This window comes from Capra hircus, chromosome 14 (genome assembly GCF_001704415.2).
Source record: "Capra hircus breed San Clemente chromosome 14, ASM170441v1, whole genome shotgun sequence".
In the NCBI taxonomy this organism is placed as follows: domain Eukaryota; kingdom Metazoa; phylum Chordata; class Mammalia; order Artiodactyla; family Bovidae; genus Capra; species Capra hircus.
Genome location: NC_030821.1, coordinates 60,324,538 through 60,337,340, shown reverse-complemented (window position 1 = coordinate 60,337,340; position 12,803 = coordinate 60,324,538). Strand labels below are relative to the sequence as shown.

The window sequence follows — 12,803 nt, the reverse complement described above, 5'->3', positions numbered from 1 at the left end:
GGATCCTGTGGTCCTCACGCTACCTACTGCTGCCTTCTGTGCTCCCCTACACCTCAGCTCACCCTCCTCCCACCTGCAAACACCTTCTACAGGTACTTTCCTTTCAAAGCTGTGGTCCCCATGTTACTCTTCCCACCAGTTTCTTCCCCGTTCTTCCCGTAGGGCCATTGAGGAAAGGACGAAAGTTTGACTAGATGGACACACTGGTGGATAGCTGCTGTGTTTCTCTTTCCAGAGTCCCTTTTGCGTGGATCCCTCCTCCAGGGGAAATCCACTTTATGAGGTTCAAAGCAAACCTGTCCTCCCCAACTCCTCCATGCTGGTACACCCCTGGGGCTGGTGGGGGAGGACACATAAACAAGTTTTGGCCAATGGGGTACTGTATCCCTGACCCCACAATAATAGGGATTGACTAGGAGATGGAATCCCTTCCTTGGATATATGGGAAAATAGACGGCCCTTCTGTGCCTTGGGTATCATGAGCTGTAAGGACCATGTTAGCCTGGGGCCGCCAGTACCACCCTTAGAGAGAGACTGCCTGAACATGAAGGCAACACAGAACAAATAGATGAGCGGTGAAACAAACCCTGAAGTCATCATTCGAGCCTTGAGTCCAGTTGTGTCTCTCACCTGAGACATGCTGCACCCCCGAGTTAGGAGGCAAACAAAGTGCCTAAAATTTACTACATGTTGAGTTTTCCCTCCAGTCAAGTAAATTAACAATTTCCTTAAAAAATAAATTTCTAATCATGTTCTGCATATTCCAGCATTTTTACAACCAAATACATAGCATCCTGCTCAAGGAAAGGACCTTGTTTTAAATGAAAAACTATTGCTTCCTTAGACTTTTTCCAGTTCTATTTGGTCCCTCTTTTATTAGCAAGCTGAAGGATATACCAAAAAGGGGATCTTATAATACACTTGAATTCCAATCTCTAATGAAAAACTGAGTTAACAATTAAATAGTAATAAGAAATATGTTCTTCTAAGTGAGACTACGACTTGCTAGTATGTTCTCCTTAATTACCAAGGAGTCCCTTTTTCATTTTCCTTCCCTAAGTTTTTATTTATAAAAAAAAAATATTTCTTTTGTCAAGATGCTGATTTTACATTACTCTTTGTGTGTTCAAACACCATGAGGTTTAGAGACCATTCACGACAGTGATGTGGTTGTATTTCATTGGAAGCAGGACAGAAGCTGCATGTGTTTCCAGGAGTATTTGATTTTTTCATGTTTTTATTGGTGGAACAGCTTGAGTTTGAATTGCACATACTTTTCGTAGTGAAATAGTGGCTTTTCATAGTGAAGGCAGTATGCATCGGTTCTGGAATCATGGCTGCATTACTGTGGAAACAACTGCATTTTCCTAAGTGATTGATAAAGTAAAAGTGAAAGTAAAAGTTGCTCAGTCGTGTCCGACTCTGCAGCCCCATGAACTACACAGTCCATGGGATTCTCCAGCCAGAATACTGGGGTGGGCAGCCTTTCCCTTCTCCAGGGGATCTTCCCAACCCAGGAATCAAACCCAGTTCTCCCACATTGCAGGCAGATTCTTCACCAGCTGAACCACAAGGGAAGCCCAAGAATACTGGAGTGGGTAGTCTATCCCTTCTCCAGAGTATCTTCCCGACCCTAAATCAAACCAGGGTCTCCTGCTTGCAGGTAGAGTCTTTACCAACTGAGCTATCAAGGAAGCCCTAAGTGGGTTTCACAACTTAAGATCACACACCGTTTAGATTCCCACCTGTTATGTTCTTTTCCATTAACTGTCCACAACATTGTTGTGGATGGAAAATTAAGGCAACAGTTTATGTTTTGGAGATTCAGTGAGCATTGTTTTTGCTGAAGTGCAGCACCAGCAAAGCCATTAAAGAGCAGATGACTGAGCACAGTAATGGAAAGGCTGTGACTTTAGCAGGTACAGTTTTTATTTTCTTGCAAGGCACACAATTATATATACAATGCATAATCATCACAAAGTACAAGATATAAATCATAGACATTAAAGAATATACAAATATGCCTGTCTCAGAGAAGAAAACTGCCTTAGGGCAAGCAGATTCATGGCCTTTGGGGATAAGATTTTCCTATTTATGCTGAATCTTCCAAACAGCTCTTGCTTGGAAAACAAACCCCACTGAATGGACATACAACCCTGTCACAGTTTTCTCCATAAAAAGCTCTAATTTAAAGCCAGCTGATGTAGTCCTTTTATTCCAGTTATTTATCTTATGTCCCAATACTAGAGGAAGCATCTATATATAAATTGCCTGGATAACAGTTATGCAGATTTAAGGACTTCATTTCTCAGCAATGCATCATCAAATGAAACCATTTTATTAAGATGTTTGTGAATTTTCCTTGATTTTTGAAAACTATCTTTCCAAACTATGGTTCCTTTTTAATAATAAGCCTAGAGTTTTGACTCAAATTTTGCATAGGGATGCATCCAGATTCATAAGAGTAATTCAAGACACTAATGGTGGTTCTTACTCTCCTTCAGGTCAGAATTGCAGGAGTTTTTTTTATCCTCATGGCTGTAAGGTGTTTCCTTCTTATGCATTTTTCCTGACCCTTCACTACGTCCTGTCTCCAAGAAGATTTTACCAGGGAGGAAAGAATTCATGGAGGACATTGAATTCAAGGTTAGAAACACTCATTTCTGGTCCTAAGGAGACACAGCGGACATTGCACTCCTTGCCGTGATGTGAGACAGGAACATCAAGAGATGGGACCCAGACACACACATAGTCACACATGGTACATGCACACACACACACATATACACTCAACTTGCACACACATACATACACACTTTTGACAAAGAAATACATCTGTGTAAGTGGTACTTTTCCTAACAAATGTGATTCAGTTGATCATTCTTTAAATCCTGCCCTAAAATGACACAGCCATCCTCTCCTCTTCCAGTCTGGGAACAAAGGTGCTTATGACAAAGAAGATGCTTAGAACACCATGACCTCACGAGCATTGAGGGCTGTATCTCTCTCTCCTGGGGTACAAACTTACCCATGAAGAGCTACATAATGCTCAGAGCTACACAATGTTCAGTCTAACATTTATACTCCAGTCATGGCAAGATGCTGCGAGGACACATGGAATGTGAATTTAAGGAGGTTTTCCTATTTTCCATATCAGCAGGATTTCTTCCTGGAACTACTCTCCATGTAAATATCCCTCCCACAGGATGGTAAGAACTTTCAGCCATGGGGTGAAAGTCAACCAATATTCAAGCCATTCCTATGTGTTGTAAGAATACAAGGACACCTAAGAAAATCAATGAAATCTAAGAAATGCTCAAAAAACACTACATTTTCATCAGGGAAAACCTTGCCCTGCTGTCTTCACCCATCCATGTTAGGTGCTGTGAAAATCTGGAACACAAGCATCATCACAGGAACCCTGGAGGAGGAAATGGCAACCCACTCCAGTATTCCTGCCTAGGAAATCCCATGGACAGAGGAGCCTGGCAGGCTACAGTCCATAGAGTGGCAAAAAGTCAGACTTGACTGAGCGACTCAGCACGCACGTCACGGTGAAATTCTGGAGCCACGTAAAAACCTCCCATGCAAGGTACATTTGCAAAAGTAGAGTGCACACACAGTAGGAAGTCCACAGTGAACACGTCTTGTAGATGTAGTGACGTCTGCAGTTACGTTTCACATCGCTATAAATTCCAAAGGGTGTTGCCCTAACATACAGGCTTAAAGAAGAGATGGGTGTTATTTCTAAATTAGCCCTTTCTTCTGCCCAGGCAAACTGCAGAAAAAGCCATTACCTCGAAACCATAAGTTTCCGGGTAAAGGAGGAAGAAGTTATACGTTATCTCGAAGTTCTAGCAAAATTACTCTAAATGTGCCCCCTGCCAGCATTATCCTCAGCAGGTGTGCTCCTCACCAAATACTGTGCCAGCTATGTTCCAGCACCGAGAGTGACATAATGTCCTCATTCCCCCACAATTAGGATCAATTTCACTTCCGGCTAAAAGCCACAAAACAGTATCTCAAGATTCACATGAACAAGATGCCCTCCTTTCATGAACAGAGAGAATCTGGTAATAGTGATATGTTCATAAAAAGATACAGCTTATAAACTAGATTCTGCCAAGGCTACCACCTGGGAGTGAGTTAAATAGTTCCTGATTCATTAGCATATGAGTTCTGAGCCCTGTTAAAGGGCTGACAGTGCTAAGGGACTCAGAGTATGTGACACATGGCTGATCCCAGACAAAAGCTTATGCATCAGCATAGCATCTTTGCATCAGCCCTAAATGACTCAGGGTTTTATCAGCATGTCCCAGGGAAGCCACTTGGTGGGAAGACAAGCCCATTCCTTATTTGCACATATACTATTATTTACAGATAAAACTGTACATTTTTTTTGGTGGTATTGAAACCACTTTGTGTCTCTTAACAACAGGACATGCTTTATCATGAGGTTATCTGTCTGAAGAGCATGCTAAAAACAAACCAACCATAGTTTTCAAGAAATTAAACGATGTCGGAAAATACCTTTTGTATATTTAAATAACTTCGTAAACATCAGGATAATTTTCTGCTACACGTGAACAGCAGACACCCCAGGGGTGGAGTCTTAAGCTGAAATCCTCACCCTGCAGCTGTAGGAAATGCATGTCCACTTGGCATAAAGTGAGCTGGGCAGGGCTCCGGACATGGGTCTTCTTACCGAGGTCATTGCTGTCTGAAGTTGTGTCTGGACTGGAGAGCCACTAAGCTCTGAAATCACTGCATTTTTCTTTTTCCTAAATAGAGCTTTGAACACCACATTGCCTAGGAAAGTCTCAGAAGAATGGGTCCTGAATTAAAGGTAGGGAACCAGAAGAAAAAGGCTTATTTCTTGGTTCATCAAAGGAACTGGGAGTCAGCACCACTTCTCTGCCCTAGAAGGGGCTGTGTCTGCTCGCTCTGATCTCCTGTGCTCCATCCCCAGGGCCCTGATGTTTCCACCGACCTGAGTCGCTAACACAGCCTGCATCTTGCGATCTCAGAACCACAAGATTTCTAAAAGTTTGTTAAAATTTCTCCCTTTCCATCTCAGACTGCGGTAGTAATCTGAGTTAATCCTAGATCATTGAACTCTTCTCTACCCGGAGGACTGTAAGAGGACATCTCCACGACTAGTCATACTGGTTTATTTACCCCATCAACCTCCCTCACATAGGCAGGATCCTGAACGGTATTTCTGACCCTGCTTGTGCTCTGGCGCTCCATCCTCATCTTAATGGGAAAGCAGAAGTCCCGGAAACACCGCTTGAAGTTTTCGTCAAGGAAGGCATAGAGAATGGGGTTCAGGCTGCTGTTGGTGTAGCCCAGGGCGATGCAGAAATAGTAGCTGGAGAGGGCAGCCGTGCTGTGGGCGGTGCTCCCCAGGGCCTCCACGAGGATGAAAATGTGGATGGGGGTCCAGCAGACGACGAAGACGGCCACCACCACCAGCACGAGCCTGGTGATCCGCCGCAGGTTGCGGTCTTTCTCTCGCGAGCCGGAGAGGAGGCGGACGCTCTTTAAGCGCAGGATCATGAGGGTGTAGCAGACAATGATAATGAGGACGGGGATGACGAAGGCGAAGACGAAGACACAGACCTTCATGAACAGGTCCCACCAGGAGTAGTCGTCATCCGGGAACTGTAGGGAGCATTCGATGACTTCCATGTCTGCAGGAGGGGACAAAGCCACAAAAGGGAAATCCATTAGCCCAGGGTTTCAAATGTGGATTTCAATACCTTTCATTACAAAGGTCCAATTATGGCGAGGTGATATTACCTGAAGCTGATCACCAAGCTAGGAATGAGGGCCGTGTGTATTAGCCATCCTTTTTTTCACACAAAGAACAATGAAGTCAGAAAGGTTACCATTCACTGGTAACAAACACACTGCTATAGAGTAAATAAGATTATCCAGCAGTACGAATTATCTAGTTGTGGAGGCTGGTTTGATGCCGACTATTTTCAGGAGAGCTACACTGTTAATTTACCCCAGGAGTACTTAACTTGCATACCCATGTATTAACAATTCTCCCAGATCTAAGGCTCTGGCAATAAAAGCTAGTGGTAGTTTAGTCACTAAGTCGTGTTGGACTCTTGTGACCCATGGACTGTAGCCAACGAGGCTGTAGCCCCCATGAGATTCTCCAAGAAAGAATACTGGAGTGGATTGCCATTTCCTTCTCCTACCTGCAATAAATGATAAAACATTGCAAAACCAGCCATTCGACTTAACAAAAGCCAACTTGTCAGAAAAACCTTAAGTGGTTTACAGGAAATCACTATGTAGGTCCATAAGCATGTAAACAAAATTTGTCTAAATACCACCCAGCTGCTGTGATTTAATAGAACCAGTGGTGGTCATTGTGATTAAAAGCATTGCTGAAACATGAGAGGAAACTTTTGAAGAAGAAAGAGGAGGAAGAGGAGGAAAGGAGACGAAAGGAAACAGAAGAAAGGGGAGGAGGAAGAAGAGAGTCAGTATTATCATCTTCAAGGAAATTCACGAATCAGACACATTTTTTACTTTTGCCAACAGTGACTATGTAACAGGGAAAACAAATATATGATTACTTAGAAAATGACTTTATTTTGCTCAGCTGTTCTTTGCTGGACAGCATTCTCTTTGGAGTGACCATAATATTAGCGAGAGCAGAGACTCAGGACAAGTACCTTTTATAATATTTTCCCAGAGGCCACCCACCCTCCCCAAGCTCTAGCCAGTGAGCCCAGAGCAGGCTAAATTCTTTTTGCCCTGATTCTTCTTTACAGATAAAGAAACAATGAATGATACTAAGCTGTAGTTTTTTATAATGAAAACGTGTCTTCTGACATTGGAAAATCTGCTTCAAAAATAGGATATTTTTCAAGCAGTGAAACAGCTCTATTAATCATGTTTTCTAAAACACCTTAATGTTCTCCTAATCATATATAGTAAAGTAATGCTCAAAATTCTCCAAGCCAGGCTTCAGCAATATGTGAACCGTGAACTTCCAGATGTTCAAGCTGGTTTTAGAAAAGGCAGAGGAACCAGAGATCAAATTGCCAACATCCGCTGGATCATGGAAAAAGCAAGAGAGTTCCAGAAAAACATCTATTTCTGCTTTATTGACTATGCCAAAGACTTTGACTGTGTGGATCACAATGAACTGTGGAAAATTCTGAAAGAAATGGGAATACCAGACCACCGAACCTGCCTCTTGAGAAATGTGTATGCAGGTCAGGAAGCAACAGTTAGAACTGGACATGGAACAACAGACTGGTTTCCAATAGGAAAAGGAGTATGTCAAGGCTGTATGTTGTCACCCTGCTTATTTAACTTCTGTGCAGAGCACATCATGAGAAACGCTGAGCTGGAAGAAACAGGCTGGAATCAAGATTGCCGGGAGAAATATAAATAACCTCATATGCAGATGACACCACCCTTACGGCAGAAAGTGAAGAGGAACTAAAAAGCCTCTTGATGAAAGTGAAAGAGGAGAGTGAAAAAGTTGGCTTAAAGCTCAACATTCAGAAAACGAAGATCATGGCATCTGGTCCCATCACTTCATGGGAAATAGATGGGGAAACAGTGGAAACAGTGTCAGACTTTATTTTTGGGGGCTCCAAAATCACCGCAGATGATGATTGCAACCATGAAATTAAAAGACGCTTACTCCTCGGAAGGAAAGTTATGACCAACCTAGATAGCATATTGAAAAGCAGAGACATTACTTTGCCGACTAAGGTCCGTCTCATCAAAGCTGTGGTTTTTCCTGTGGTCATGTGTGGATGTGAGAGTTGGACTGTGAAGAAGGCTGAGCACAGAAGAATTGATGCTTTTGAACTGTGGTGTTGGAGAAGACTCTTGAGAGTCCCTTGGACTGCAAGGAAATCCAACCAACCCATTCTGAAGGAGATCAGCCCTAGGATTTCTTTGGAAGGAATGATGCTAAAGCTGAAGCTCCAGTACTTTGGCCACCTCATGCGAAGAGTTGACTCATTGGAAAAGACTCTGATGCTGGGAGGGATTGGGGGCAGGAGGAGAAGGGGACGACAGAGGATGAGATGGCTGGATGGCATCACTGACTCGATGGACGTGAGTCTGAGTGAACTCCAGGAGTTGGTGATGGACAGGCGTGTGCAATTTATGGAGTCGCAAAGAGTCAGACACGACTGAGCGACTGAACTGAACTGAATCATATATCCCTTTGTAAAACAAAATCTATCTTGGAATTTCAATTAGACATGCTTAAAACACAAAGAATATAATCATGGCGGCCAATTAATGAAGATGACTATTTCAGAGACATTTTTATCAACTAAATACCAGATCAAACCTTCCAATAGTAAATGAAAACTCCCAGATTAACTTATAATTTTTGATTCCCTAAAAAGCTCCTGTCCTAAATACTATTACTAGGAAGACTAAAAGAAACAAAAAGCATCTCTCTTAGTCTTTGCTTTGGTATTTACGGGAATAAGAACAGTTAAAATCATCTTTCAAAAAATTCACCACTATTATCATAGTTCAAAATGTATTTATTTAACAACTTTTTAGGATGGCACATTGCAATCTGGCTTCTTTGAAGTCTTTTTTTTCTTTCCTGCTTAAATTCTGTGTATTCCAACAGTGTCTTTCTTGTGGTCGACTTCAGCTTGAATGTCACTTTAAAGAGATTTATACAGAGTTTCCATGGTGGCTGGATGGTAAAGAATCCACCTGCCAATACAGGAGAGATGGGTTCAGTCCCCGATCCAGGAAGATCCCACATGCTGCAGAGCAACTAAGCCTGTGCACCACAGCTACTGAGCCTGTGCTCTAGAGCCCAGGAGCTGCAGCTACTAAAGACTCCTTGCCCTAGAGCCTGTGCTCAGCAACAGAAGAGACCACCACAAAGAGAAGCCAGTGCACAGCATCTAGAGAATGGCCCCTGCTTGCCACAACCAGACAGAAGCCCACATAGCAATGAAGACCCAGCACAGCCAAAAATTAGTAAATAAAATTGTAAAAGAGACATTTATACAGAGGCAGCTCCATTTGAATAGTCCTCTTCTCTGAAATTTATATTCTCCCTCTAAACTATACACTGGAGAAGGAAATGGCAACCCACTCCAGTATTCTTGCCTGGAAAATCCCAGGGACAGAGGAGCCTGGTTGGGCTGCCATCTATGGGGTCGCACAGAGTCGGATTGGACTGAAGCGACTTAGCAGTAGCAGCAGCATACTATACTCATTGTATTTTTTATCATTATTCAAAGACAGAAGCCAGAGAGAAAGCAGAAAGTAGCTCTTTGTAATAATATGTTGCCTTTCCCAATGTTTTTCTCTCTATCCAGAATGTAAACTATCTTAGGGTAGGGACCCAGTCTGCCTTGAATAATATTCAATTCCTGCCACACAAGGAAGCAGGAACATATGGTGTTTGAACAGAATAAATTGTTAAATAAACAAATGAATACCACATGGAAATCCTTGAAAATATGGACTCAGTGCAGTAGTCATTATGGAAGAGTAATCTGATAAGATAATCAAGGCAACATAAGGGCTGATGTTTAATTTGGGGACATCTTTTAACTCTGAGGATTAGCTTTCTCTTGCATGCAGTAGGAACTAAAAAATGTTTAATGATTTAAATCATTTAAGTAGTGATTTAGTGACTGAACAATGCACCCAACATTGGAATACCCAAATATACAAAGTATATATACACAGAACTAAAGGGAGACATAGATAGAAACACAGTAATTGTAGAGGAATACAATACCACACTTTCAACAATGGGCAAATAATCCAGATAGAAAATCAATAAAGAAATGGCAGATCTGAAAAAATTAAAAATAAAATGAACTTAACAGACATCCACAAAACATTTCACTCAAGAGCAGCAGAAGACAAATTCTTCTTAAATGTGCATGAAATAGTCTACAGTATGTATACGTATATACACACACATCATATGTTAAGACATGGAGCATGTCTTAACAAATTAAGATCAAAATCACATCAAATATTTTTTCTGACCACATGAAAATAGATACCAATGACAGGAAAAAAAATGGAAAATTCACAAATATGTAGAAATTAAACAACACAGTCTTAAAAACCTAGGAGTGGAAACAGAAATCAAAAGGGAAATCAAAAATTGCTTGAGATGAATGAAAAAGAAATACAATATACCAAAACTGATGGGATGTAGCAAAAGCAATTCTCAGAGAGAAGTTTATAATGATAAACAGCTACATGAAGAAAAAAGTAAGATCTCAAATAAAGAACCTAACTTTACACAGTAAGGAACTAGAAAAAGAACAAACGAAGTTAGTAGAAGGAAAGAAATGAGAAAGAATGAATCAGAAATAATAAATAGAGACCAGGAAAACAATAGAAAAACAGCTGGGTTTTTTTTTTTAAGATAAAAATAACAAAACCTCAGCTACACTAAGAAAAAAGGAGAGAAGACTCAAACAAGTAAAATTATTAATATAAGTGAAAGAGGAGACATCACAACTGATAACACAGAAATACAAAGGATCACAGAAGGTGGCAGTAAACAATTACATGCCAACAAACTGAACAACTCAGAAGAAACAGATAAACTTCTGGAAACATACAACCGACCAGACTGAATCTGAAGACACAGACATTGGTCTGAACAGACCAATAACAGATACAGAGACTGGGGCTAAAGAAAAGCCCCCTTACGAGAAAAGTCAAGTGCCAGATGGATGCAGCCAAGCATTTAAGATGCATTGGTTGAGACTTCCTGTCCAGGTGGCTGTGTTCTAATGCACTGACACCTGGCTCCCTTCAGTGAGCTTTCTCCACGAACGTGACTCTGTGAACCACCAATGCCAGTCAGCCCTGCCTCAAGAGCATGGAGACGGCCTGGGGGACTCTTCTCGGTCTGCCAGGGATCTGGACACACATGAGATGCAGCACGCCACAGTGAGCAGGCTAGCGGGTCTGGAGACAGTCTCTCAATCACATAATCAAGTGTGCTTTACAAAATAAAAGACTCATAGAGAGGATGGAGCCCTCCTACAAGACTAGTTTTCTCTCACTTCCTCCTCTTTGCTGCACAAACTAATCCTCTGCTGACACCGGTGCATCGTTTCTCCCATCACATCTGCACACGTTCGTCTACAGCTGCTCCTTCCAGGAAAGCCCGCATCTATCTTTATTTCCTTTCAAAACCCTAATTGAAACCCAATTCCTCGAGAATGTCATTTTCTGACAACAATTACAGGAGTAGTGGTTAAATCAACAGGTATAACATGAAATGTAAAAATCAATTCTTTATTTGCCCTGGGAAAAACCATCTCTCTTCTTTTATTATTAACCCCAGTCTTCTCACATTCATGGAGCATCTTCTTTTGAACCTAAGTTATTACACACCAACCCCTAAGGCTCAGAAAAGTTTCCTGCAATTTTATTTCATGTGTTGTGTGCATGAAGAAGCAAAATCCTATGTGTAATTGTTGCTGTTGTTCAGTTGCTAAGTCATGCTCGACTCTCTGCAACCCCATGGACTGCAGCACACCTCTGTCCTCCATTGTCTCCTGGAGTTTGCCCAAATTCATATCCATTAATCATATTGGTTAATTAACACTAAATAGTACTCTTGCCTGGAAAATCCCATGGACAGAGGAGCCTGGTAGGCTGCAGTCCATGGGGTCACTAAGAGTCGGGCACGACTGAGTGACTTCACTTTCACTTTTCACTTTCATGCATTGGAGAAGGAAATGGCAACCCACTCCAGTGTTCTTGCCTGGAGAATCCCAGGAACAGAGGAGCCTAGTGGGCTGCCATCTATGGGGTCACACAGAGTCGGACACGACTGAAGCGACTTAGCAGCAGAAGCAGCAGCAGTAATTAAATTAATAATATTCTGATGTAATTAGTGGAATTAATCATATTTTAAAGTTCTTCTCTAGTAAAGCTTGGCATTTCTTAAAATTTATCAAATTATCGCAGCTGTAATTTTTACCAGTGCTGTCCTTGAGTTTAGGTTGAACCTATACCATAACAGGATTAACTCTCCTTTCTTGTATTGCCCATATGTCTAGATTACAGTTTTTTAGATAAGCTCACAGATGGTTACATAGGACCTAAACCTTTCTCAGCTACTGATTGGCAAAGGAAGGGATATAACTCTTATGTGGGGGTTTAAAACTCTTCAGTTCTGCTCCTTTGTTCTATGTGATTGTTGTTATCCTTGTATAATCCAGCAGTGACTGCAATAGTGCCTTAATCATAACAAGAATTTAGAAATGTATTCAGGAAATGATACAAGAGCAGCCTATAACCTGACATACTATGCAGAATGGTTTAAAATATATGCTTTAACAGAGCTAGGTAAACAAATGTATATCTGACATCTGAGCTCATAGCCACCTTAACTTCATTTTTGTCTAAACAAATCACTTTTATACTTAATGGGGAGCCAACCAGCTTGAACTTTAGAAAGAATAATAGGTTTTGACGGGAAAATCTATCAGATTTCCTTCAACAGGAAAGAGATGTTAGATAGGAAACGTCTTTATATCTTGCATTAAGGGAACAGGAGGAGGATTTTACAGGTTTTAGGGGTCCACTGTGGTTCCTCTGCCTGTGTGTGAAAGGGCATTCTTGGTGGCTCAGGTAGTAAAGAATCTGCTTGCAACGCAGGAGATCCTGGGTTTGATCCCCGGATCGGGAAGATTCCCTGGAGAAGGGAATGGCAACCTACTCCAGTATTCTTGCCTAGAGAATTCCATGGACAGAGGAGCCTGGTGGGCTACAGTCCATGGGGTCACAAAGAG

At 41.7% G+C, this 12,803-nt stretch overlaps 1 protein-coding gene across 2 annotated transcripts in view; it reads right to left on the bottom strand.

Moving 5' to 3' along the window:
• OPRK1 (opioid receptor kappa 1) overlaps positions 2,102-12,803 on the bottom strand; it is a 30,699-nt gene continuing 19,997 nt past the window's right edge. The window contains 1 exon segment of one of the 2 annotated variants that reach the window (NM_001314237.1): positions 2,102-5,693. In NM_001314237.1, coding sequence (NP_001301166.1) covers positions 5,161-5,693 — 533 coding nt within the window. In that variant the 3' untranslated portion in view covers positions 2,102-5,160. 2 annotated transcript variants of the gene reach the window in all.